At 40.3% G+C, this 27,245-nt stretch overlaps 1 protein-coding gene across 3 annotated transcripts in view; it reads left to right on the forward strand.

Annotated features, from left to right (window-relative positions):
* The window catches only part of LOC100699408 (nesprin-2), a 57,178-nt gene that overhangs the window by 538 nt on the left and 29,395 nt on the right, over positions 1 to 27,245 (forward strand). For all 3 annotated transcript variants that reach the window (XM_019348787.2, XM_019348786.2, XM_019348785.2), the window contains 32 exons: positions 3,110 to 3,343; positions 4,037 to 4,159; positions 5,256 to 5,365; positions 5,584 to 5,695; positions 5,959 to 6,093; positions 7,327 to 7,485; positions 7,939 to 8,133; positions 8,352 to 8,471; positions 8,642 to 8,842; positions 8,922 to 9,095; positions 9,302 to 9,424; positions 10,386 to 10,579; positions 10,889 to 11,015; positions 11,167 to 11,406; positions 12,907 to 13,059; positions 13,206 to 13,382; positions 13,483 to 13,638; positions 13,823 to 13,966; positions 14,076 to 14,246; positions 14,941 to 15,074; positions 15,182 to 15,386; positions 15,555 to 15,737; positions 16,106 to 16,213; positions 16,912 to 17,066; positions 17,529 to 17,676; positions 17,763 to 17,857; positions 18,196 to 18,427; positions 18,952 to 19,146; positions 20,855 to 20,977; positions 22,008 to 22,163; positions 23,849 to 24,007; positions 25,000 to 25,166. In XM_019348787.2, coding sequence (XP_019204332.1) covers positions 3,110 to 3,343; positions 4,037 to 4,159; positions 5,256 to 5,365; positions 5,584 to 5,695; positions 5,959 to 6,093; positions 7,327 to 7,485; positions 7,939 to 8,133; positions 8,352 to 8,471; positions 8,642 to 8,842; positions 8,922 to 9,095; positions 9,302 to 9,424; positions 10,386 to 10,579; positions 10,889 to 11,015; positions 11,167 to 11,406; positions 12,907 to 13,059; positions 13,206 to 13,382; positions 13,483 to 13,638; positions 13,823 to 13,966; positions 14,076 to 14,246; positions 14,941 to 15,074; positions 15,182 to 15,386; positions 15,555 to 15,737; positions 16,106 to 16,213; positions 16,912 to 17,066; positions 17,529 to 17,676; positions 17,763 to 17,857; positions 18,196 to 18,427; positions 18,952 to 19,146; positions 20,855 to 20,977; positions 22,008 to 22,163; positions 23,849 to 24,007; positions 25,000 to 25,166 — 5,108 coding nt within the window. The remainder of the gene's footprint in view (positions 1 to 3,109; positions 3,344 to 4,036; positions 4,160 to 5,255; positions 5,366 to 5,583; positions 5,696 to 5,958; positions 6,094 to 7,326; positions 7,486 to 7,938; positions 8,134 to 8,351; positions 8,472 to 8,641; positions 8,843 to 8,921; positions 9,096 to 9,301; positions 9,425 to 10,385; positions 10,580 to 10,888; positions 11,016 to 11,166; positions 11,407 to 12,906; positions 13,060 to 13,205; positions 13,383 to 13,482; positions 13,639 to 13,822; positions 13,967 to 14,075; positions 14,247 to 14,940; positions 15,075 to 15,181; positions 15,387 to 15,554; positions 15,738 to 16,105; positions 16,214 to 16,911; positions 17,067 to 17,528; positions 17,677 to 17,762; positions 17,858 to 18,195; positions 18,428 to 18,951; positions 19,147 to 20,854; positions 20,978 to 22,007; positions 22,164 to 23,848; positions 24,008 to 24,999; positions 25,167 to 27,245) is intronic.

Consider the following 27,245-nt stretch of genomic DNA (forward strand, 5'->3'; position numbering starts at 1 on the left):
ACTGTGTTGGCACACTTTACAAGCCCACATTACATTCATGCAGTCTTTTCTTCTTTTTTTCAATATGATGAATTTCAAAGTCACATAGACGTAATACAGTTATTTAACATTGTTTTGTTTTTATTCAGGTTGTGTCAGAATTGGTTAAAATGTACTTATTTAACTTTTTTTAAGTACTACAAAATAACCCGAGTAAGTCTACTAACGGACTCCACATAAACAACAGACAGATGTTATTGACAAAAAGCTGTTGCATGGACATCTGAAAAACTTTACCCTCAGGTTATCTACGGTTGCTATCCTTTGCCCTTACAATCACCAAATCAATGGGATTTCATTTAAAAACTGAATAATTAAAGCTATGCAACAAGAGCTATAAACAAGACAGACTTTTCTTCTGACATTGTGATGATTCACAAAGAGATGCAAGGAGGAAATTATAAACTGAGTTCCAAAAATGTTGGTACACTGTGTAAAAAGTTAAGAACAACCGAATTATTAATGTGCAAATCTCATAAACCCATATTTTATTTACAATAGAGCATGGAAAACATATCATGTGTTCAAACTGTTCAAGTATTTTAACATTTCATGAAAAATGTTGGAGATTGACGGCAGCAGCATGTCTCAGAATATCAGCAAAGCCCAAGGCCACAAATCCATAATGGATGCCCATAATCTTTGGGCCCAGAGGCAGAACTTCATTAAACGATATGATATGATTTTGTCACTGAAATCACTGCATGGGCTCACGAACACTTCATCATTCTCTGTGAACACAGCAAGACATGCCTTCTGCAAAATGCAAAGCTCTATCATCCAAAGAAGAAGCCATATGTGAACATGACCCAGAAATGCTGCCGTCTTCTCAGGGCCAAAGTGCATTTTAAATAGACTGAGCAAAAGTAGAAAACTGTTCTGTCGTCAGACACACTGAATTTTGAAATTTTGGTTTGTAAGAAATGCAAATCATAGCATCATTTTTGTTTTTTATCTACATTTTACACAGCATTCCAACATTTTGGAATTTGGTTTGTAATAAATGCTACTGCTGAATGAAACTAGGAGGTGCTATAGAACATATAACGTTTCAATTTTTTATGATTTCTTTTGCTTTTCTATTTTATCATAGCAATGTATCGCCCTTATTTTGTTTCACATTGCAATGTTTGAATATACAGAAAAAGTCAAATGGAGTTTGCACTGGCAACACAGCCCAGTAAGAAATGCAGTAGATGTATGTTACTTCTTCAGAGAAGGGGTTAAAGACAGCTTTTTATGACACAGAAACTGCCCTTCATGGATGCTTCTATTTGCTGTGTATTATTCTTCCTCTCTTGTGCTCATATCAAAGCTATTTCAGATCAGTCTGGTTGAGCAGAGTTCATTAACTGTTACCTGCTTAGCTTTCTGTTATCTCTGTAGTTGGGTTCATGTTTTGTTTTTCAGCAGACTGTCAATTCAAACCTCAGCAAAGTAAAAGAAAGACTTTCAGGTATGGAAGGCCTGACAATACTGTAACTGACAGTCATTAAATCCCTTAAAAATGTGGCCTCTTTGGAATCATTTGGAAAGATCTTACTCTTCTTAAACTTTTTGATGCAGGTGTCTGATTGGATATGACTATCGCTCTCATTGTTAAATGTGATTAAGGCTATAAACACAAGGCATAAAACAATGTCTTAGGTGCAGAGTTCATAGTTGTGCCTCTATGTGCCAGCTACTGTGTAGCTGCAGAGGTGGTGTCCAAAATAAAAAATGAAAAAATCAACATGTCAAGAATAAGCAAGTACCAAACCTTCACCAAGGCAGCTCACTCCCTGGGCAGTATTTACTTTTAAGAGTATAACAGTATTGTATTTTGTATATAAACATATTATATAGGAGTAGGTAATGACTAAACAGGTATTGTAAATCACATTTAGAGGTTTTAAAGCAGCATTACTTTTTCTGTTTAAACATTCAGTCAGCTGGGGCAATATAACAGCTTACAGTCAGTAGCATCATGCCCTAACAGGCTTCAACATTATCTTTATTCAAGCTTTAGCAGGAATTTTCTATTCAAGGACTCCTGGCTTACCCTGACAGTGTAACCTGAGCCTCCATTAAAGTTTCAGGCGTTAAACACATCTCACAGTCACACATCACATTTTAATGGAGCATTGCGTGCAAATAGCCACTGAGATGTATCGTCCTATTCAAATTAGCTCCGTCATACATCACCCACATCTAACTTTGACATCATCAGTGTGTGAGGCATTTTTCATTTAAGCTGCACTCCAGAGCTAAATCTTTGTTTTAATTGTTGTTTTTCATAGTGGTGTCAAAACAGAGCAGGAGGTGAGGTAATAAAGGAGTGAAAACAATAAAGAAAAGAAGGGCGTATCTAAGAGGTGGAGCTCCCAAGGCCAGCCTTCAAATAATGAAGTCCTGGCTGGTGAAAATGTTACACGTGAAACAGACAGTTAAAAGAATGAAAAGATTTAATGCTACTGTGTTTAATAAATAAACACAATGGAAATATCTTAAACTGATATAATTGATAGAGAAATATTTCAAGTTGACATAAAAAACTGAAGTTTTAACTGAAGTTAACAAATAAATGGCGTCTAAAATATTTGAAGGACATGTGCTAACAGGAGTTAAAAAGTCAGGTAAACTGTAAGCACTGTGAGAACCTGAACACTTATTTGTACTCCAAATACTGAAGCATGCTGAAATGTTAAAGTCTAAACAACACAGCTGAGAATTCATTGAAGTCTGAGTCATGGAAGAATTTTAAAGATCAGTGAAAGTAAAATTATGGAAAGGAGGTGGAGAAACACTAAGGGTGTCTAATAACACTCAACTAAATTTAACCTGATATTCAAATGACTTGCAAACTAACTGTTCCACTCAAACACTGGAAACAATAAACAAATTGCTAAAGAAGCAGGTGATCCAACTGGCAAATCTCATATTGGACAACTGCAAGCTGGTTTGCAACCTACCTACACTGCAGATGGACATGGAAGAGCAAGGAGTTCCCACAACAAAGTCACGCTGCCAGTCTTCTTAGGATTACTGTGGTCTTGACTGTACTCATGTGTGTTTGTTTGCTGGTCTACAGGAGATGTATCTGGAGATTGAGCAGAAGGTAGCCAGCTTGTCAGCTCTCAGTCAAACCGCTGACCAGCAGCACCAGCAGAGTGAACTGGGAGCTGCGGGATCCCAGCAGGAGGCAGCTCAGCTTCTTGGCACCAGGCTGGAACTCCTGAAGAACAACCTGGTGTCCTTTCAGCAGCTGCTACAGAACAGACAAGAAGAGGAGAGGATGAGCAGCAACAAAGGGCCCCAGGAGCAGGTACATACACTAAATCTTTGGCAAATGGTTGCATAGTTGTTTTGTATTCAGTTGTTTGGGGTGGCTGTGATTAGAAGGTTGCTGGTTAAATCTTTGGGCAAGACAACCCCAAGTTGCTCCTGATGAATTCACTGGAGTGTGAATATTTGGCAGAATTAATGGCTGTATGAGGCCCTTTGAGTGCTCAGGTGGAGTCGATAAGTGCCACCAGTCCATTCACAATTTTCCTTACTCAGTTAAATTCATTCTTATGTTAAATTAACTGCACTTTTGCTCTGAAAAACTGTCCCTTTAGGTGCCTGGATAATTTCAAACTAAGATTTATCATTAAAAGCAAAGCAACATAATATTTTATATTCTTTCAGTCTGTGTTCTTGCACGCTCTCTAGTCCTGCTTACAAACTTTAACTGAGGTTGCAGGTTTACAACTGTGCCGCTGAAAGTAACGTCACACTAGGGACTGTGTGGCAAAGTCTGCCTTTGATAATTATTAACAGCTCTGCAAATAAACTAGTGCAGGCTCACCAGCAGCTCAATAGTGGCGTCCTTTCATAAGCAACACATCACGTACATGTTTGCATTTAGACTTGTTTCTTAAAGCTGCTGCCTTCAAGAACTCATACAGTTGACAGTGATACTGATAAACCTTTTAGCTTTCATTCTTGTGTGTACATTTCACCTGTTTTTCCACAGCATTCAGTTTCTCAGGCAGATTACCAGCCTGAGTCTAAAGTGAGGCGCAGCAACAGTGTTCAAGAGATCTTCTCATCACCTAAAAACAAACTTCTCAGACAGAGCAGCCTGCAGCAGCAAAAGGTACTGATGCCATTAGCTGCTTTGGTGTTAGGTTCCAGTGGTGTGGGATTTTGTGTATTTCATGTGTCTGACTGCTTTTTGTGTATTTCACCCAAATGTAAACATTCAGAACATCCTGGGGCATTAAAAATCCCTTCTACCAGCATGTTTTCATGTTTTCCTGTGACGTAAGTACATAGGATCAGAGGTGGATGTCAGTATTTAATTTTGTTAATATCATTAAGTTTATAGCTGTGGCTCTTTTTGCATACTTCAACCCCTAAGCAACTCATTGGTTAATTTTCATTACTGACACTGGATTGCCCAAATCAAATCTCCCCTACATTCCCTGCGTCAGTTTACCTCGTAGAGGCTATCTGTGAAAGAAGTCGTTGATAAAAGCTAAGAAAAGCGAAAAGGTGGAGCTGAAAAGCTGAGAGAAAAAGAAAGAGAAACCATGAAAATACCATGATCTGGACAGGGGGAACAAATTGTGGCAGCATCAGCCTTATGTTATTTGTATCCCACTGTATAAAAAGCTAACATCGCCAAAATTTCATTATAAGAAGTGCTTGTGAACTAAAAATCAAGAATGTGTTTACTGTTTGGCCATGATTTGGACAGCCCAGCGCAGGGGAAATAAATTCTGTCGGGGAGACCTACCTTGGCACCGCGCTGGTGAAGCCGAAGGCAAGATATGTGTCGTCATATTTTCTAGTTTTTGGTTTGGAAAGAGGTTGGTTTGGAAGGATATTTGGCGATGCTTCATCCTCTGCTTTGCTTTGTGCGGGAGCCCCGTCAAAGACCTGTCCATTATGCTAGCAGTGTCCAAGCATTCTTTTTTTTCTTTCTTTCTTTCTTTTTTTTTTTTTTTACCGCACCCCCGCAATGGCTCTGCGCCCCCCACTTTGGGAACCACTGACCTAATAGCTAGTGGGAAATAATTAGAAAAGGAGAGATTCAACTAAAATAAATGGCTGCTTTGACAATAAGCTCCCGCTAATAGATGAAGTATAGCTTTTAATTTGTGTCAGTATGTGACGTGACACAGACATTGTATCAAATATAAACACTTAAAATTGTTAAACTTGTAACTTGATATTTTACTTTTGTGTAGGAGCTGGAGCACGAGCTTAGTGAACAAAGAGGACTAACTCAGGCCATCGCCAGGCATGGCAGCAGAGCGCTGCTTTACAGCCAGGAGGACCACAGCCAGCTCTCACTAAGGCAAAACAGCTACTCTGTTAATTTGGTGTCAAACACATACTACAGTGTCTTAACTCTTTTGAAATATAACATACATTTGCATTTTTAAATAAGGTATTTTATTTATAGGACTGAGAAAAAGATTACAGTATTTTCTTAATTCAACTTCAGTGTATATAGAAAGAAAGAAAGCTGGAGTAAGATGAAGTGTTAATTTTCAGCTTGTTCTCTGGCAGCAGGTCGCCTCCTGCTGCGGCTGATGAGGAGGAGGACTCGGCTCAGAAGAAGTGGGATCACCTTCACAGTCAGCTGCTGACTTTGGAGGAGAGCTGGCTGCTTCCTCCCTCCGAGGTAAGGCCTTCATCGTGAGAGCTGAGGTGCTTGATTATCACATTTCAAATACAAGAGAGAAAGGGACAAATCGGTGTTCTCGCCATGCTTGATTATCACCTTCTTTGAGCAGATGCCACTTTGTTGTCTCGTTGGTGTTATGGGAACTCCTGCAGGGCATGATTAGAGTTGCGTGTGTCTCCAACTTTTCCTCTGATGTTTTTCTCCGTCTCTCTCTCTCTCTCTCTGTCTGTGTGGCTCTCTCTTTCTCTCTCTTTATGAAGGTGACAGACTCATCTGTGAAGCGTAGCAATGGAACAGCAGGATGCATGATTGCTACAAAAAACCTGAAAGAGCTCCAGACCTGCATCAGCCATCTTAGAGAGCTGGGACACACATCTGCAGAGCTTCTGAATCAGGTGAGGAGCCATCATATTAGGGCTGTTTGTCAGAGAGTATAGAAGCTGTTACACGAGGCCAGTTGCTGGTTTTCTTCTCAAGACTAGAGAGCCTGAGATAAAACTGAAGGGATGTGAGATGATTAGCTTCCTAAATTTATATTCCCTTTCAAGGCAATATGTAATTTATGATTATTTGTAACTATAACCAGTTAAATATAATTAATTAATTAAATTAGCTTTCTATGAAGTTATGCAACTTGCATTATCAGTGAAAGTATCCAAAATTGCTTTCCATTAACAATGTATGAAAGTACTGAATGAGGTCTGAAAGAAAAAGTCTGGAGAATTTTGAGAATATTTTTGGGGGGTGGATATTGGATATTGGTGAGACAGAGTTTTATGTGATCAGTAAATATGTGATGTGATCCAAAATACAACTAATGAATCTGATTAAAACATATTTTTAAACAAATACCAGCCTGAGTTTTTTCACTGTGTTTAGACTCAGTAGTGTTGATGCTGAAAATCTGAGCCCACCTTTTTTCTCCAAAAGATCAAAAATCAATAAGAAAACCAACAAAGTATAATATTGATCTTAGCACTGGGATCAGTGTAATCTTATCAAATACCTTATCAAATAATTATGAGATATAGGTAGGGCTGGACCTCATTTTGAGTTGTCACAGGACTAAAAAGTGAAACAGCACCAACAATATAACTGATGCATGTTTTAATATAATAGTAATGATAATAATAATAATAATAATAATAATAATAATTTATTTATATGCAACTTTTAGGACACTCAAGGTACCTTACAAGCAATTAAGTATCAGAATCACAGTATGGAAAATAACAGTTGGACAACACCATAGAATTAAAAGTCAATATGTCATAAAATTAAGAATTCTAATAAATTGAGGTCCCTGGGCTGATTCGCTTTAATATTTTTTCAAGAAATTTGCTATTGTCCACTGTAAAACACATTAAAATGTTTATAGTAGGCTATATTTTAACAATATGCATGTATCTTTGTATTTATTGTAATATCTGAAACTAAACTGAAACTGAACTGAATTTACTTATATTTTAAATTCCTGTCTGTAAAAGTGAAAGATGAAAGGAAATCCACTCAACCTTGCATAAAACTGAAACAAATAGCCTAAAAGAAAACCTTTGTGGCTGTAGGCCAAATTCTAATAAATTGTTAACATGACCCCGCTAATGGTTTTGCTCATCTTTCATACCCAGGCCTGCCCTGCTGAGGGAACCCATCAGACCCTTGATGAAGGTTTGTTTCATGTATTGCATGGAGCATCCCTGTGCCTGGACTCCATGAAAAGCATGCTGTGCTCACCTGTTCTGGTGACAGATGAAGAAGAACCCCAGCTAAGGCTGCTTCACCTACGGGTGAGACGCCTCACTGCAAAGGAGCACTTAACATTGCTCAGATGTTTACAGTTGTTTTCAGTTTCAAAATTGTCATCATCAGCGATCCTGCATCTATGGCTGAAAAATCTGAGGAGTGATAGTGACTTTAATGATCCCCCTTCATTTTCTGAAGCATCAGTGTGAGGCTTGTTGTTACTTTCTGTGGGCTATTTCTGTAGACACTGACGTCACCTTTAAAAGGAATTGTCATGATGTGTTTTTTTGACCCTTAACGTTTTGCGCAACCATATCAGCACGTCAAAATATATGACAAGGCTTTTAGCTTCACACTGCAGTTTTTATGGCTCAGTGTTCTTATTTCTGACATTTTATCGACCCTTTTGGGAAAAAATGATAAGTGAAATATCAATAATGCATCCTACTGTCAGCTAAAGCTTAACTAAAAGAAGGATTTTTACTGTTCCTTTTCAGAGTCTCTCAGCAGAGCTTGTCACCCTTGGCAGTGAGCTTGTTTCTCAGGGGTCAAAGGTCAGCAATGTATTGGGGTCAAAGTGTGGTCAGCAGTGCGTTGATGATCTGTGCAGACTACTTCCTGTGGTCGAGATCGCGCTGGCCAGCAGAGAGAAGCAGCTCAGGATCCTGCAGGAGGACAGTGCAGAGAAACAGGTCTGCTTTTTTTTTTAAATCTGTCAGTAAATTGCTTTGTTAATACTGATAAAAATGGAAAAAGTAAGAAGACATAATATCTAACTTCAACTGAGATAAAGTTTTAGCTTACTTCTTGTATTGGTAATATGCTGTGTTAATAGATCACTTAACACTAAATTGACTGTTTATTATTAAAATCTCTACAGGTTTTAATTGTTTGTGTGTTTATTTGTCAGGCTGCTGCTCAGATCCAAGAGTCTCTGCAGCAGCAGGTCGAGCAGGTCAACTCCGTACTGGAGGAGGCTGCCCAACACAATCTGCCTGCCTCTCTCATCCACCAGGCCACACAGCTGCAGGTGTGTTAGGGCGTGTGCCAGAAGTGGGCTTTAGTGTTTAAAAGTTTACGTAGGTCACTAAGGTGGCCTGTTAAATACTGAGAGATTTGGCCAATTTAAGAATACTCATAAACTGAATTATTCAGATGATGCATTTAAATCTTAAAATTTCCTGTCCTCCTGTCGTCCAGGGTGAGTTGGATACAGTAGTGGGTGGTGTCCGTTCCCACTGTGAGGAGCTGAAGAGTGGCGTGGAACTGCAGAAGCAATATGAGCAGCTGGTCCACAGCTTTGAGGACCTGCTCAGTCTGGGCTCTGACAGTTTCACTCAGCAGCCTGACACAGCGCTCCAGAGCAGGGCCCAGCTCCAGAAGAAGCTAAGCAGTCATATGGTCAGTGTGGTGGAAAAAAAGAGTCCCATTAAAATAAGACAATAGATTGTGATTTTCATGTCTGCTTCTTCTTAATCAGAGGTTTTTCCAGTTCCTGGGTGATCACTTTGAAATCCTGAGGTACCTGACCAATAGAGTCCCAGATATGCCCCTAGAAAAATGGGAGGGCACAATAAAGGGTCTGCAGGACCAGGTGGCTCGACTGCAGCAGGATGGACTGGAGAAAGGGACCAAGATGCAGGAAACATTAGAGGTAGGTGTGCTTGCAATGTAGCTTACTTGCAAAGTGACTGTCAAGTAAAGAAAGAGAAATACAGTATATACAAAACTCCTCAAATTCATTAACTTGTTCACTGGATGACAGATTTACACATATAGGTTATTAAAGGCACGAGAAATGAGAATGAGGATTGATTTTAATGACATAACCATCACTGATAATCATAATGTCTGCCTCAGATGTGGTCACAATGGGAGAAGGACAGTGCATGGTCCAACTCTTTGATGAGAAGTATTGAGACATCATTTCCCAAGATCCCTGAGGGATCTGAGCAGGAATCAGAGAAGCCTCTCAGCTACAAGGTATTTTCTATTCCATCTACAAGGGATTATTTTTATTAATAAATGTGTTTTTTTGACCGTCTAACTCACTAACAGGCAGCCAACTGGAGTACAGAACACATCAGGCAATGTTCCATTCTATCTATCTGGGCAAGCTCTATGCTGTACTTTGTGCACTGCACTCAAAACCTAATTAGATCAATTAAATACACCCAAATAGGTTGTTTCTGTAGGGATACAGGATGTCCCTTGGCTTTGATGTGAAATTTTAGCCAAGCACAGACTTCTGACCAAATGTAATTTTGGTTCTGTTCACTGTTGTTCTGCTTCCAGACTGGCAATGCATCAGTTTTGAAATGCACCACAGAATGGTCTATAGTCAGCAAAATATATATGTGGTAAAACAGATAAAAACATAAACAGAGGTTGTCTTCTCCAGCATCATTGCTCTAGTTCAACAACCAAATCTGCATGAGATTAAAGTAACAGCTCATCTTAAAGTCTTGTTATAAGTTTTTTTAACATCCAATGTTAGCATGTATTCAGTAGTGAATCTCATTCATAAGTTGTTACAAACTCTCTTTTTAGGTCTGCGTTTATGAAAAAATCCTGATCTTTAGACTTTGTCCTGTTTGGAGAAAAAAAAACCTGTTTAACTTGTTTGGCTTTAAAGTTGTCCTTTGTTCACTATCAGGGTTATTATCTTAGATGAAAGTGAGATTGAAAAGTGGCACAAACCTTCACCCTTAGTCTTACATACCAGTCGAATGAGAGTTAGCAAACCTGATTTACTTTAATTGTGTCTGAAATCACTAATGGCCTTCTGTGACTGTAGCCAGCAGACAAAAAGGTGACTTTTTGATTTCTGTATCGCTCTGAGTGTTAGCATTTGTGTTGAGTTGAGTGAATAGTCACGCATGTATGTATGAATACATTTCACGGGTCTGCGCAGTGATATAAAGTTCTACTTTTCTGACTGCAGGAGCTGCATCGCATTTTGGAGGAGAATGAAGCGCGGGTCAGTCAGATGCTGGAGAGAGGCCGGCGACTGCAGAGAGCGGGTTGTAGTGGAGTGGGTGTGTCTGTCTGTAAACTGGAGGCTCGCTGGAGATCTTTGCACAAGAGGCTGGAACATGAACGCACCAGCTTTGACAAAGAAAGGAAACTGAAGAGCAGGTGACTGATGAAAAGCATGAAAGTCATGGCTGTCTCACATAGGAAGTTGGAACTTGTCCTGAACTTAGACTAGACTGCATGTAGTTTAGTTTAAGCTCATATATATATATATATATATATATATATATGTATATATTAGAAATGTTTAGTGTGGTTTATATTGAGATGAAATAATAATAAATTTGTCAATCTAAATTTAATTCATTAGGGTTGCATGCAATGAAAACCCCAATGTTAGATAGTAAAAGATCTTTTGGTATGAAGTTGTGTCAAGTTGTTTTTAAATGTGCAACTTTTCCCAAAAATCAGGTTTCGTCACAACTCTGCCACGCTGTCTCAGTGGATGGATGAGGCTAGACAGCGGATTGATAGATGGAGTGAGCTCAGTGAGGAGATGGATGTTGAACAGAGGCGTGAGCTCTACCTCCAGTCTGTGGTGAGTAAGAGTTGAAACCATTGGGGGGGGGGTTTGTTTTTTAAAAGATATTTTAGTTCTAGCGCTTTGACCAACTTTTGCTTATTAGCAGCTCTTCCAGAGACCACAGTACAATTATGGAGAATAGACTAATACAAGATTTTTAATGCAGGCTTTGACCAAAGAGTTGGAAGCCAAATCTGAAGTAAAGGTGGCAGTGACCGGTTCTTCGTCCCAGCTGCTGCAGCTGAGGGAACCACACTCAGATAGAGATCCTGAGGATAAGGGGACTCCTCTGCCCAAGACTTCTGACATAGATATGTGCTCCATCAATGCTCAGCTCAGACAGATAGAGTTGGACTGGTCCAGTCTTCTCATTGATGTGCCTGTTATCCAACAAACTCTGCAAAAGGTGAGGAGCTCCCCCCATGTAAGACTGTGACTTCCGTAAGTTAAACTATTTAGCGTTTTACAAACATTGTGCTGTTTTCTGAACACAGGCAGTTCATTTCAATATAGAACTCCAATATAAAATATAGAGCATGCTTTTTTATGCACTTCATTTAAATATTCTCCTTCCTTTATTTGGCGTCTCAAGAACAGAAATTATGGTGGCTCTGAAAGATCAAATGCACTACAACGGCAGAAAACACCAGTAAATAGAAAAACGCTGCAACAGCACACAAAACAGATGGAAGTTCAATAAAACACAACGGGTAAAAAATGCTGCAAAAGCTGACATAAAAAACAAAACTCACAAAACAAAAAAATCAATAACATGATGAAAGAGTTGTGAATGTGACAAGTATGCAATTACATTATTACATGAATCATGTGATTAAAATACATATTACCTGCATATTTTTATTTATCCCTCACGACACTGGTGAACCCTCCACTTCTTTTAAGCGTGTCATAGTGCAGTTCTTCACATGTTTTGGTGACTTCCGTAGCACTTCCATTAATGTCTCCTCAAAAACACCTGCATTATGTTTTGTGAGATTTAGTTTTTTCTACTTTAATTGTGGGTTTTTTCAGTTGTGTTTTCAGTGTTTTTGCAACATTTTTTTTCTATTCGCTGTTCTTTTCTTAAGTTTCAGTGCATTTGACCTCTCAGGGCCACCGTAGAAACTCCCAGATATACACATCCAATAGGATCAGTCACCTCTTTTATGCAATCTTGTCACTGTGCTCTCTTTGTCGAAAGAGACAGAATAATGTGTTCCAACATATTAGTAAATCTGTCCCCAGATCTCCCTGAAGGGTGTTGGAGCGATGGAGTTTCTTAAACGCTGAATATTGTAATACACAAACTATGTGCCAGACACCCTCTTATGTGTGGATGTATTTAAATGTCAGAAGTTCTACTTCCACAGAGCCTTTCTGGGTTTAGCTCGGCAAAGTTTGGTGCAGTCTTGCTGCCACCAATTATAATCATCCATCTTGAGGGCTCTTCTCACCCCTCTTCTCTTTTTGGTGTGAAACCACCTATGCACCTCTCTGTGTCTGACTTTTCTTTTCTTTTCTGCTTGTCTGTCTTTTGCTTCTCTATCCTCTTTCAGTCTCGTTCCACTCTTTTTCTTCTTTTCTTTCCCACCTCCCACACCTCCACTCGTCTCAGCTCTACCCCCTTGTCTCTCTTCCTTGTTCTCTTCCTGAAATCCTCATTTCCTCTGCCTCTGTTCACTTTGTGGTCAGCTCTTGTCATTTGTAAGTCTTCTGTCCCCCCTACCTCAAAATTTTCACTCACTTCCTTTTAAACCTGGACCGTCTTTGCTAATAGTACCATTGTGGATTAACTGAAAGCTTATAAATGAAAACAATTTATTAAAGGCCATTAAACAAAGACAACAGTATGTAATGGTTTTTTTTTTTTTTAATTTATTTATTTATTTTTTGGACTTCATTGCAGCGATGGTTAGAGATGGAGACACAGCAGGGGGCGCTGCTGGAGTTGCAGGCCTGGCTCGGAGCAGCTGAGTGTCAGTTGGAGGAGTACTGCAACAAAATCAACAAAAACTCCTGCACCAACAATGATCTCACCCAGCTCCTGAAATACTGCAAGGTAGTATAGATGGTGGTGGCGGTGGTGCGAGCTTATATGTTTGTATTAATCATGCAGTTTTAGTAGGATAGTGGAGTATTAGCTCTGATCTGATCAAGAGACATTTGTTGGTTTGCTTGTGTATTTATCCATGGCATATTTCTCAGGAGTCTCAGACAGAGATGTGTGCACATCAGATTACAGTGGACTATGTGAACCAGCCATTACAGCCAAATAGTACTGAGAAGGACCACAGGTTGCGCTACGAACAAAACCAGTATGCAGAGGAGCAGGGTCGCCTCAACCATCAGTGGCTCAGTTTGCAGGAAAAACTCAACTCTAAGGTAAGTTTGAAAGGTCCTGCCTATAAACCTTCCTACATCACACACTGTTGGTCATTAGAGGAGATGTTTGTAATTTGTTGACAACATGTACGGTGTTCAGATTCAGGAGATTGAACAGGAGTTGAGGAACAGAGTGGAGTGGGATGCCCGACTGCAGCGGATCAACAGCTGGATCGCGGATCAAAACCTCTGGATGGACTCAGCTCAGACACCCAGCAGCCAGACGGAGCTACAGAGGAGCAACAGCGTCTGCCAGGTCTGTGTTGTAACATCTGCATGAACAGTTAGCGCGTCTGTCATCATTTCAACATTTCAGATTTGATGTTTCAGCTGTGACGAGTAATTTCCACGTCAAGTCATTTGCAAAGAAATACTCAGAGATATACGTCCACACAAGGAAAGTAAATTAACACAGGTTTTAAATTCTGTCTTTATCTCAGGATCTTGAGGAGAAGATTATGCAGAAGTCTGCAGCTCTTCAGGAGCTGATAGACAAAGTTGGTGGCAGACAAGAAAACAGGAGCTGCAATTTTATCTGTCAAATAGATAAATCCATCGAGGCCTGCACAGCTCTCACACAGAGGGTAAGTAACACAAGGACAGTTCAGAGGGTAAATGCCTTGTTGACTTAAAAGTTTTATGTCGGGTATTTGTCTGCTCTTGGGTCTCGTTAGATTATCTTATCTTTTACAGAACGACTCAGTAAAACAGAGGCTAACTCAGGCCCAGCTGTTATGGAACAACATGGAGGAGAAGCTGAGTCACATGGTGCTGAAAACAGTGAGAGCATCTCAGACTCTAGAGTATTACCGTGGCCCCCGGCTCTCCCTGCAGGCACACACAGATCTCCATGAAAAGCTGCAGGTATTTTACCCATACTAGCTCGATCACTTGTAGATGTTTAAACTCGCCACTTTTTCTGGATTCTTTGTCTGCAGTAGATATGTTTAATAAGGAGAATTCGGTCACTGGAACTGTGAGCTTCTGGACACTCACATATTGCTTATTAACATTTATTACATTAGACTATGGCACTATGGTAAGCGATGTCAGAGCCCACAATAAGTGTGCCTATGGGGCTCCGTGTAAAGGAACTCTTTTTGTACAACATGTTTATCAGAATCAAAAAGAAATCTTAGTGTTGTTTAGACTATTAGAAAATTGTCTTTTCAATCAGTTTCTGTTGGGTGACTTGCTGCGAGAGCAGCACAGTGGCGCAGTGGGTAGGACTGGGTCCTGGATTCTAATCCAACATCCATCAGTGTGGAGTTTGCATGTTCTCCCTGTTTTGCGTGGGTTCTCTCCAGGTACTCCAGCTTCCTCCCACAGTCCAAAGACATGCAATTAGTGGGGTTGGGTTAACTAGTGATTCCAAATCGCCCATAGGTGCTGTGTTGGCCCTGCAAGAGACTGGCGACCTATCCAGGGTATACCCTGGCTCTTGCCCCATGGCATCTGGGATAAGCTCCTATGACCCTGAGTTGAATGTGTGAAAGAGGATCGGCGGCTGTTTGGATTTTGTTTTTGACTGATGGCTGTTTTGTTGTATTGGATGCAGCTTCTTCAACAGGAGACAGAAGCCTCAGAGGTAGAGTGGGACAAACTTGGTCAGAACATCCTCTCTCTTAGAGATACCATCAGTCCTGCTGCTGCTGCCATCATCAGCAAATGTCTGGACAGGCAGAGAGACAGGTGAGACACACACAAATGAACATACACCTGCATACAGGCACATTCACATGTGGAAACTCTGTGGAAAAATATGTTCTTTTTTGGTTGCTTTGTTTTGTTTTTTCCAGTTGGACTACAGTGACTGGAGCTCTGGGCCAGCAGCTCCAGAGATGTCAGAAGGTCCTGACTGTGTGGCAGGTTTATGATAAGCGTGCTGGGTCTCTGACAGAGCAACTGCAGGCACTACAGAGTGAGGCCACATCTGTGCTGAGCAGCACACCTGCACAGGACAACACAGTGGAGCTGTTCACTGTCAAGATAGAAAATGTTCAGGTGAGATAATCAATAAAAATAATGTCTTATTTCATATCATGCTCCAGCATTTTGTAAAAGACATTAAAAAACTTCACCATCTGACACCAAACATAATAATAATAATAATGATGATAATAATAATGATGATAGAAACTCTCCAATCATTTGCCTCCCCCTTTGCTTCAGAGTCTCTTGCAGAGGACAGACACCTTGCAGTCTGACCTGGAGGGGGTGCTGGAAGCCTCCAAGGACTTGATTAGCCACCTGGAACCTTCAGCCGCCAGTCTGGTCCAATCAGAGTGCCGCTTGTTGCCACGTGGTGTCCTGCAGCTCAGACAGCAGCTGTCTAGGAAGCTGGGCCACCTGCAGGTAAAACTTCATGAATGAAAGAGTCTGTGGGATTTGGTGAAGTCAGACTGGATTTATTACTTATTATCCATTTTCACTAAAAAACTGCTTACACTGAATCAATCACGTATCAAGTACAAACTTTTGTTTGAAGTTAAACCAGTGAGCCTGGTTATTTGGGTAAACCTGCAGGAATCTTTGAATGAAGACACTGCCAATCTTTCCATGTGCACAAACCTAAACTTTTTAAAGTCTTTTACTATAACCTGTTGCTTGTTTTGTTGCTGCCACTGCTATTCCTCACCTGACACCTGACTGCAGAAAGCGTCACAGTGACCTATAAATTAAGACACATATGGCCATGTGCCATGTGTCATGTTTGTGTGTAGGAGGAGCTTAAGCAGGTGCAGGAGTTTGAAAATGTGCTGGAGTCACTGGAGAGGAATCTGGAGGTCTGGCAGCAGCGCCTGGAGGATCCAGTTCTGAAGGCAGACCAGGTGAGACAGCATGAAGATTTTATGAATGACTGCTGTGCTGCGTCTTTAGCTCTCTGTTGTTTTCCCCAAAGTAAGGGACTTTTATGCTACAATAGAAATGTGTGTTTTCTTAAAGAGAGTCGTGCTTCATTTTCTTGTAGTGAAAAATGATTTATTTAAAAGCTGTAAAAAGAAAATGAGCTCGTAAAGTCCAGTTTGAGCTGTAGGTGCATTTACAGTGCTGAACAACTATGTAGTGCTGAAAACGTTTGGGTGACATTGTTTGCATAAAGAGAAGAAAAGCCTTTTCATACTGGTTTTTCCCTCTCTGACGGCATCAGTCAGATAGTGCCAGCAGAGGTAGATTGTTTTGGAATGGTATTAACATTTAAGAGCTGTAACTCTTAAATGTTAAGACTGAAGAAGAAATATGAGTGTCAAATGTTAAGTAGTGTAAGGGTGTAAAAGTATGCTTTGTCTCTGCCTGACTTTATACTTCTGAATGCAAAGTTAATGTACAGGAGCAGATATTATACAACGGTGAGAGAATATGAAGAAGCAGGAAGCCGCCCTGTGGCGGTAAATAAATGAGGACAGAGGAACACAGAGCATGACTGTAGCGTGTAATCTTTAGACCGTCCTGAGCTGTGATGTCGTGCGTGCGGTAGTCCAGACTGTTGTGATCCCTCCTGAGTCTCTGACGCCACCATATGTTCCAGTCTGGCCTCATGGAGCTGAGCGGCCTGTCTGCTGACCTCGATGTGCTCAACGAGCGGAGCTGCAGTCTGACGCTGGAGGACGCTGCAGCACACCGCCTGCAATTCCTCAACCGCCATTGGGCCGATGCCTACACCAGAGCTGAGGAGGCCTGCAGGTCAGTGAGGGAACACGAGGAGCAGGGAACCAATACCTGAGCAGCTATCACAGTTTTCCTGAGCACAAAGTGCTGTCTTCCAGTAAATTTTCCCTGTTTTAAGTAAACAAAAAACAAAAAGATATTTAGTTTGCAGTTTTAAAAAAGAGAGAAAACAATCAAATGTAATTGTGTAAAAGGCAGTGAATAAACTGAACACAAATTAGAGTTGATCACTAAATGGAAACATTTGTTTGGATAGCGTTACAAAATCTGTAAACAGCCTTGCCTCAAAGGGCATTTCACAGAACTTTCACAGACAACTATTTTTTATAAATACGCTCAAATCTGTAGGAGGCAGTTTTTTTTTCAAACTTTACAGTGGAATTACAGGCTTTTTGAGGTGAGAAACGTTTAAATATACTTTTCATGAGGTAACATGTTGCAGAACATTTTTCACCTGCTGTTCTGTTTTGTGTACAGTGAGCTACAGACGGAGGTGCTGAGGCAGCAGAAGTTTGAGCAGAAGTGTGAAAGCTGGATGTCGTTCCTGCAGAGGATGGAGGACAGCCTGGCTGTAGACGTAGCGGGATCGTACGACGGCCTCAGACAGCAGCTCTGTACTCACAAGGTATCAAACCTGATTAGCAGTCTTACTGACACAACTAAACACTTGAACTACACACTTATAATCATTCATATGTCTCTGTGTTTCAGCGCTTTCAGGCTGAGCTCTCCATTGGTCACCAGATCCTTCACTCAGTCATCACTGATGCTCTTCATCTGCTGCAGAAAGGAGAGGTGGAGGGCAGGTAAGAAGATCAAACAGCATCCCTCTGCCCATCTGAGTCCAGGATGTGTGAAATATGTTGACACCTTTGAAATGAACTGACATGAAATTTAATAGAGTTATATTGCCCAGAGATGAAATCCTAAAAGCTTTGGTGATCACCTGACCGTTCACTAGCATCACCACCAGGTTCCATGCTTCGTATAGGTTGCTGTTCTAATTCTGATCTTGGTTTTAAAAAAATTCTAGCTTGACTGGTACAAATGGCCTCAGAAGACAATTAATCATTCTGTTTTCTCAGACAGTGAGTGTTACATTTTTAGAAAACTTAAGTACAACTTAATATTTTGATGGATCCAGGAGCGACTTCATCCTAAAGCTGGCCCAGCTCAGAGAGCAGTGGCAGGGAGCAGTACAGCGGGCTGACCAGCGGCGCTCTTTGGTGGAGGGGTTGGTGAAGCACTGGCACCTGTACAGCCGCAGCCTGAGAAAGCTCCAGAGGTTCCTTGCGGACACGCAGACCCTGCTCCCCTCAGCCGGACTAACCTGCTGTAGCCTGCAGCAGCTCCGACGCTCCCTCCACGACCTGCAGGTGGGATCTGTTTTCGAATTGATTTTGAAATCACTTGAAAGGGCCATAAAACTGATTGAATTAAACACTCACTGCAAGCTGATGAATGAAATTATAAGACTATCAATCTGTTAAGAGGATTGATCTTTGTGGGAGTCTTTTACACTTGCTGAAAATCATTGTTTGTTCACGTTATCTTTGCCACTCACTCACAGACGGCTGCTTAAAGATATGAACACTGAGGGAAAATTGGTGCTGATTGCGTTTACAGCAAAGGGAAAATGAAAAGATTGTAACGTTTCCAATCTTTGTTATTTTGTGCCTTTGCCTAACATGAAGGAAGACTGATGAGATTTGAATTGAATGTGGATGAAGATAAGACTTTGACCTATTGTAAGCTGCCCCTTTAAATAAAAAAAGAAAGAAGCCCCACAGAGCCCCCGGCTGACTACATCCCCCAATAAATCACTGCTGAGTAGCTTCCTTCACTTCATTTTTCCTCCACACTCCTTTCTATGTTTCATCTCCTGCACTGTCATCCTCAGCACACAGAGCTGTTGTTCCAGAGGTATCAGAGCAGTTTCATCAACACTCTGGAGGTGGGCCGTCAGCTGTTCTCCATGGGGGACGAGGACACCCAGACTCAGCTTCAGACAGATCTGGGGACACTGCAGGAGGAGTGGGACAGTCTTCACAGCTTGCTGTCCAAAAGACTGGAGCTCACCGAGGCTATAATCAAGGTAATCATTGTGGCTATTATGTTGTGGTTTAACTGGTTACTTTTAGTAACTTTTTAGCTGGTACACAGTGAGACAAGTTTTAAACTCAGTCTACACTACTAAGGAAAACTTTGCAGTGTATCTGTGTTTGTGTGTTTGTATTTTCTGTATTTTGACTTAAATTTATCTTTAACTCTTCTTCTTATTAATGTGACTTCTTAAATGCACGCACAATAATGTCAATATATTTGTATCCTGTATTTGTGTCCTGGTCTGTTTGTCAAATAAAAACACCGTACAAAGATTTAAATATGTCATATTTGACCTCTGACCTTGCCTTTAAAGACAATAGATTGATTAGAAGGTCAAAGTGATAATAATCATATATAGAGCTATTTCTTAAAACTATCTTTCTTACTGCCATTCTATATATATGTATATACATATATATAGGCATATAGGTAACGATGTATGGCAATACTAAATATTACTAAAATTACTTTATTATAACATTAAAACATTATAATATTAAAGTAACAGGTTATAACTGTTTACATACATAAAAAATTGAATACGTGTACAATGTTCCTGAATATGTTTTTAATATTTTAAAAACAAAATAAAATTGTGATCAAAAACTTTTTCACTTGATATACATTACTAAAAATTTTAATGAATTTACTAAACAATGAAACGACTGCTACCCATGCACTGTATCCACATCAATAAAAAATAAGTGAACTCAAAATTACGTCAAGGATATTAAAATGGGTTTCAACAGGGCAAATAGCAAAAGCCTGAACTTTGCACTTGTTTTTGTTGCACTAAAACCGTCTTAAAGTAAGTTTAAAACAAAGGAAATACACACAAAACACAACACTTTTCCAATAAAAGTAAATCGTGCCCAGAGAGTGATCCACTTGTTGTTTTTTACTGTTATTGTCAGCTCCAGTAAAATGTCCCGATTGAGATTTTAGATTAAATGATTCATTTATTTTGGACGGTAATTAATGGGTAAAAAAATGTATTGAAGCTTCATTTTGAATGGGCTCCAGTTTAAAACTGCGCATCTGCGCATATTGTGTCTTTGATAGTGCAAAATCTAGTTTTGGACAGATCTTTTCATGTTATCATATCTGAGTATTTGGCTCTTAAGTTGTTATCCCTACAGTGGATGAGTCTTTTGTGCTACCCTTACCCTTCAGTCAATAGATGGTCAGACTACACCGGATATACAAAATCAATGAAATTTAAGGGCGTGTCAGGGAGTGAGAGTGAATCCCCTGAGGAAGTTACATCAGCCTCAGCCTCAGTGTGGACTGAAAACATTGCTCTTAGATTTAGGCCTATTTTTACAGCACTTGCAGTATAGTAGTTCAGCCGCTTTGTAAATCTGCTACTTTCTCAGTGTCTCATTTTCTTTGCCTTGTATCATCAGTGGGTAAATATGATATGGATGTCTATTAGATGAGTTGAGTTTTTGTTTATTCAGCCTGGACAAAGACACATAGATCCTCTACTTGTCTCCCATAGCGTCTGACACATTCTCATGGCCTGAGAGCAGGCAACTTAATCCAATCTGTTGTGATTAATGACTGCAGGCATGTTTAGGAAGTAAAAGACAAAGGAGTGTGATGGGTTTTTTGTTGTTCAAACAGCGTTGTAAGCTCCTATCACTTTGATCTGCATGATTAACGTGTTTTAAAAAAATAAATTTTGATTGTGTTAGAACTGGGAGCGCTGCGAGGCTGGGCTAACAGATAGCATGCTGCAGCTTAAAGACATGAAGACCAGGCGGAACCAGACCATGCCAGAGTGTGATGACGACCTGGAGAGTGCAAAGCTCTACAAGGTACATCTCCAAATAACTAATCACAAAAACATAGGAGGTACTTCTTTGGCTTCACTTCTTTAGCTGAAACTCCAGCAGTAAAATAATTTCTGCCTAATAATGAACTCTGAGCTGGGCGTACTTTTGTTTAACTGTTGAGACTGAACTACAGTATAGTCCTGTTAAAAAGGGATGTCTTTCGACAGAGACATACATTTATTTGTGTTCCTATTAACAAGAACTAGGATTTTTTTTAAAATCCAAAGGGGCGATTTTTGATTGTCAGCTTATTGCAATTAGTACAGACAGTTAATTATATAATTTATTAAATTACTGACAGCCAGACCGCTCTGACAGTAAGGACATAGTATCAAACAAAAGGTTCTTCATTTGGAGAAACACACATATTTGTTCTGTTTGTTATATCTGTTTTGTTTTTTCAAAGCGGTATCTTGTCCTTACTAAGAAATGAATATATGTAATTCTCAATATGTCAGATTATTCTTTCATGCGTTGTCTTTTCTCTTCAGCAGTTGTTTTTTGTTGTTGTTTTGTTTTTTTATGCATGTACTCCAAGTTCATATTCACATTCACATTCTGCATGTTAGTGTTAGCAGCCTGTAGGTGTCACAGTAGGTGGTGAAGGGCTAATAAATATATGTTTAAAATACTGACATGTGGATCTACAACAAGTTCTCAGACTGTTTGGGGTCTTATTACCTCCCAGGAGACCAAAGTCAAGTTTGAAATAGTTTTGACTCAAAGCTCATCCCCTCTGACCCACCAAAGCCTTTATCCCCAACCCCTACCTTCCCCCTCCAGAGTCACCCCTCCCCCAGCCCAGCTTGCAGCCTGTGGCCTTTAATCCTCTCTTGCTGGGCGGGGAGAAATAGAGAGAAAAGGGTGATAGAGATAGAGGGAGAAAGAAAAAGGGGCTTGAGGTCCAGAGAGAGAGGACAGTAGGGACTAGCTGTGAGAGAGTGAGTGCAGAGCGAGGAGGGGGGGAGTCCCTGACAGTTTGTTGTGGTGATCGCTGTCTTATGGTATGCAGAAGAACAAGATCTCCCTGGAGGACTGGGCTGAGAGCCTGACGGAGCTGAGCAGCATGAAGACGGATCTGTCCCAGTACATCATTGCTGACGATGTCCTGCTGCTGCAGGAGCAGGTGGAGCACCTGCACTGCCAGTGGGAGGAACTCTGCTTCAAGGTTAGTGTGCTCAGTCTCAAACATGACTGCTGTCTGACTCTAGGATCAGAACGGACTTATCTTAAAAATTCTCATGATCGTTCTATTCCTGTTTCATTTGCCTTGCTAAAGCTGCTTCACCAGTATCCTGAATTCTTTTTATTTCGGTCTGTTTATTTTGCTGTTTCCCCCGTTTGATTTTACTTTCTAAAACTCAAACAGTCAAATCTCTTTGGGAAAATTTTTCCAAGGCATTGCTGATACAGAGATTGATATGAAGCGTAATGAGACCAGAAAGACTCGTCATCAGAACTGTTTGGATTTTGGCCTGCAGTCTAAAAAACTGTTATGGTTTAAAGTATCTTCAAAACAATGCAGGATGAAGTTGCAGGGTGAGGAATAGTCGGTCAAGAAGCTCAAGGGTTAAATACAGCAACTGAATTTTCTTTATTCGGTCAAAAGTTTTTTGGGGTTTTTTTTGTTTGTTTTTTGGGGTTTTTCTTTTTGAAAGAGCTCCTAAAAGTCATCTGATTAGCAGCAGCTCTCACATCTGCAGTACATTGTATGTGCTATGATATGGTTTAATCAACATTCTGAGTTCACCACATTTATTTATTGTTTCTGTTGGAAGTCTGAGCCTTTAGAGAGGAGTTAAGTTAGTAAATCTCAGTAATACTTTAAGGGGCAACTAAAAGGACCAACAGGTCTGGGAGGCGGGGCTGTGAGGGGGGCATTGTGATAACAGGGGAACAGATGGTGACGAGAGAGAAATGTGGTAAAGAGCTAAGAGGTTTCAGGAAGAAGAGCTTTTGCATTAAAATGAATTTGGGGGAGGGGGAGGTGATCACAAGGATGGGCACTTCTGACTGTGTGGAGGCTTCTTCATTCATGAATGTTTATTACAAGTGAGACGTTTAACCTGAGATACATTTACAGGTAAAGTGTGAAAATTGCCTAAAGATTGCCTAAAATACTCTCAGTAACATTTCCCTATCAGCTTTGTCGGTGTGTTTTTAAGCAGGCCTTGTGAGTATGTTTGGAATGAATGAATGATTTTCTCCAAATACAAAATTAGGTGTTCATGCCCACTGCGTGAGTTGTTGAGGGAAAGAAAGGGAGCTTTGTCCTCCAAGTGAGTCTGGGTAATCTATCATAGAGCAGTTAGCCCATTTTGGCTTGGCACACATCTGTGACAGAAAAGTATAAACGTTTAACACCACAAAAAACATCTAGGATGAAAGCTGGCAAAAAAATCACTCTAAGTCAAGCGTCCTATATCATCTCCCCTGTTTAGATGAGGCTGTGCATGTGTTTCTCAGGTGTGCATATTAGCTTAAGAATGTGTTGATGCTTAATGATAATCTGGAGGATACCCAAACTTTATAAGATGTGACCATTTGTGCCTGATTATTATTGTTTCTTAAGGTCTGAGTGTAAATCATTTGGAAAAAATCTTTTTCAAGCAAGATAAAGTCACCAGCACCAGGGTCCACCTGAGTTAAATTCTATATTCATTCCAAGCTAAAGTGAACAACAACCCAATCAGCACAAATCAGCTTACAGTGATGTTAAACTGATGTGTCTGGTTCACCGGCTGCATCTGCATCCATAATGATAAGATAGATTAGACATCTACAGTACCACTAAGCATCTTACAGTGATGAGACTTATTTAATTTCTGTCCCCTAATCTGCTTTGTGTCTCAGGTGTCCCTGCGTAAACAGGAGATCGCAGACCGCCTGAACGCTTGGATCATCTTCAATGAGAAGAACAAGGAGCTGTGTGAGTGGCTGACGCAAATGGAGAACAAGGTGGCGCACAACTCCGATCTCAACATCGAGGAAATGGTCGAGAAACTCAAGAAGGTAAGCGTTCTAACTAGGAGTAAAATAGGTAACTAGATATAGTTATAGTGGCAGGAAGACCGAATTAAGTAGTGAAATACATAAAACCACCACACAGTTTCTGAGCACAGCTGCAAGGGTTGCTGCTGAGTTCTCCTACAACTAAACTGGTGTCTGCAAGAGAATTAATTTAAACTTTACATTGTTAAATAAGATTTCTTACTGCTATCGTCTCAAGCTTCACTTGCTGTTAGTGAAGCAGAGTGCTGGAGTTGGTTTTTTTGGACACTTCATTCTTAATCACACTAGCCAAAGCAACAACAATCTGGCAGTCTAACTGACACCGTCTAATACCAGATACCTTCTGTTGTTTCACTGTTGTGCTGATGAGATCATCAGTAAGGTTTCCAAGCCATTCAAGCCCACAAAAGTACTTCTAGTAGTAGGATAACAGTCATAGAATCACTCTTTACCCCTCACAGCTGTAAAACAAAGGAATACACTCATATATTGATGTGTTTGTTTTTTCAATCAGTGTTAAAAGTTTCCTCTTGCATTTTGTTTGCGGCACCACTGCCGTCTGCGCTGCTTTGTATCAGGACGAGTCACGTTGTGTGGTGCACTGTCTGGGATTTTCAAAAAGCTGTGAATTCCCTCCTGATTGTTAAAGAGACGACAGCTGTTTCTGGCCCAGCAGGGCCACGCGGGCCTCTTTTATTTGGTGCTATGGGAGTGACGGTGATGGAGGGTGAAGGGGGGGGTAGAGGTTAGTAAAGGTGAATGCTGAAACTCAGTTATTGCCGTCGTGAGGGTTTCAAACCTTTACAGCTCCTCTGACATTAAATGTGAGTGTTTGGCCCTGACATACAGACTCACACAAAGTCAAACTAAATTCAAAGCTTTTAAGACTTTAAGAATGTTGGTGCACCAGAAATTTACATGATCAGCCTTATGGGGGAATATGCTCACGTGTAGTACATCATTCTGTCTTTTTACTCGTATTTCTCAATCAGGACTGTATGGAGGAGATCAACCTGTTCAGTGAGAATAAAACACACCTAAAGAAGCTTGGAGAGCAGCTCATCACAGCCAGCAACAAGACAAAGGAAACGGAGATCAACGACAAGCTGAAGGATGTCAACGACCGCTGGCAACATCTGTTTGATCACATAGAGGCCAGGTAGGAAGCAAGAAGGCATAAAAAGGTGTCAAGAAATGTTGCTATAGATGTTGGAGATGAATTTTATATGAATGAATTTGTGAGTTTATACGTTTTATTGTTGAGTAGTGGTGCTGGTGTTGTAGTGCTTGGTTATATAACAAAGTTCGACTCCCAGTCCAACACTTTGTTTAAACTTCTATTGATAACTTTGACTTGATGCAAGTGCCTAACAGTTTATGCTAAATGTTTTTTTACATCACTCTTTGAACGTCTTAGGTGTCATTCAGCCGTTAGCAGTGGGGCTGCCTGCTTATTAAGAGTAGCACAAAAACTGCATATAAAAAATTGACCTAGTCACTGTGATGTCATATTTTGGCCTTGGTGTTGGCGTTCTGGCTGCAGTCATGTTCTGTTTTTTTTTAAGCCAAATATGGCTGTAACTGCATAAGAGGCTGGAGTTACTACTTATCAGAAAATACTAGTAAGTTTGGTTAGAAAGCTTTATATAGAAAGCGTATCAACGCTTTTTAATGTTGTAAAGTTAACATGGGAGTGTCTCAATTTTTTGAACTAGCCTCAAGTTGCCATTTGATGAACTGCACAGTATTTCCACACTGGCTTCATTTTGTTTGGCATATTAGAAATCCCTCCACACAGCTTGGTCTGACAGCCCCATCAATCTAATAATGCTGAAAGTCTGATAAAGTATTGCTGGGCTTGACAAGCTAACAGTGGGATATCCTGAAGGAACAATAAAACCTTTAGATTGCACTTTTTATAGTATTTTTACTCTTGGCTTCTGATATTCTGACATGATGCCATCACTCTTTTCTCTTATGGGAAATCTTACTGGATGTCTTCATGACTGTGTAGTATGGCTGTTGATCCAAAGCTACAAGAGCAGCCCTGAAATGTGACTTGATTTTGAGAGAGAATGCAGTTCTTTTCGTTCACATTATGGAGACGTGCAGTTAGTGGGGTTAGGTTAATGATTCCAAATTCCCCTTTGCCCATCAGGTGTGAATGTTTGTCTGTCTCTCTGTGTTAGCCATGTGACAGACTGGTGGCCTGTCTAGGCTATGCACCACCTCTCATTCTATGGTGACCCTGAACTGGATAAGCAAAAGAAAATGAATGGATGTATTAAATATTGGCTTCTGAAGTGGTTTGTATTTAGATTATCGCTACTTAACAAATGGTTTTCACAGCTTAAGAATACAACCTGCTGATTATTCCTTTAGTCATCAGGCTTCTTTGAATCCTGACCCCTTAGTGTTTACTGCTGCAGTTCAGCACGTGCAGCTTTATCTGTGCACTGTTGGGGTGGGCACAGCACAGCTGTTATTCTACTGTGGCTGCAGATTAAAGTCGGTGAAGCAGAGGATAGAGTCATATTATTATTAATCCATAAATTCAAATTGCAATCCAACACAGAGAAGATTGATAGCTGTATGCAGGGAGGTGCTGAAATGACTACATATAAGTTTCCACAGTTTATGATTCCAGGACAGAAAAGTTGACAATCAAGCTTTAAAAGTGAAAAAGTAGCTGGATAAAGACAGAAGAGAGAGCTTGAAAGATGGTTCCAGTCCTTCACACTGTTTCAGCTACACTAAAGGACGAGCTGTGCCTGTCCCAGCTGAAAATGGGCAGAAGTTGGGGTATGTTCTGGGCAAGTCACCAGTATTTACCAGTAGGGTTTTTTGCACTCATTTTTCATTATTAAAAACTAAACACATAAGCTGATGTATATATCTGAGAACTATAAATTACATCTCAGACATTCCCAATTATTTTTATGGTATTTTGCAAGGGATGAAGCAAAACAATTAACTTTGCAGTTTTTGGATTCTGCAGAAGAAACAAAAGTCTAAAAGGTTACACACTTGGATACTCCAGTGTCAGAATGTTTTCCTCTAAGAGCAACTTTTGAGTTCACTATTTAGCTGATAGCAACACGAGTCTTGATATTTATGTATGTGGTGAGCCTGGAGATAATTATGTGTTCTTTCCACTAACAAGGTTGATCTCAGAAACAAGCGACGTGCATTAGTGGAGGGTTTTTGACCTTTCTTGTTCTCTTCTAGTTGCTTTCCC

The sequence above is a fragment of the Oreochromis niloticus genome, linkage group LG19, assembly GCF_001858045.2.
Source record: "Oreochromis niloticus isolate F11D_XX linkage group LG19, O_niloticus_UMD_NMBU, whole genome shotgun sequence".
Classification (NCBI taxonomy): Eukaryota; Metazoa; Chordata; class Actinopteri; order Cichliformes; family Cichlidae; genus Oreochromis; species Oreochromis niloticus.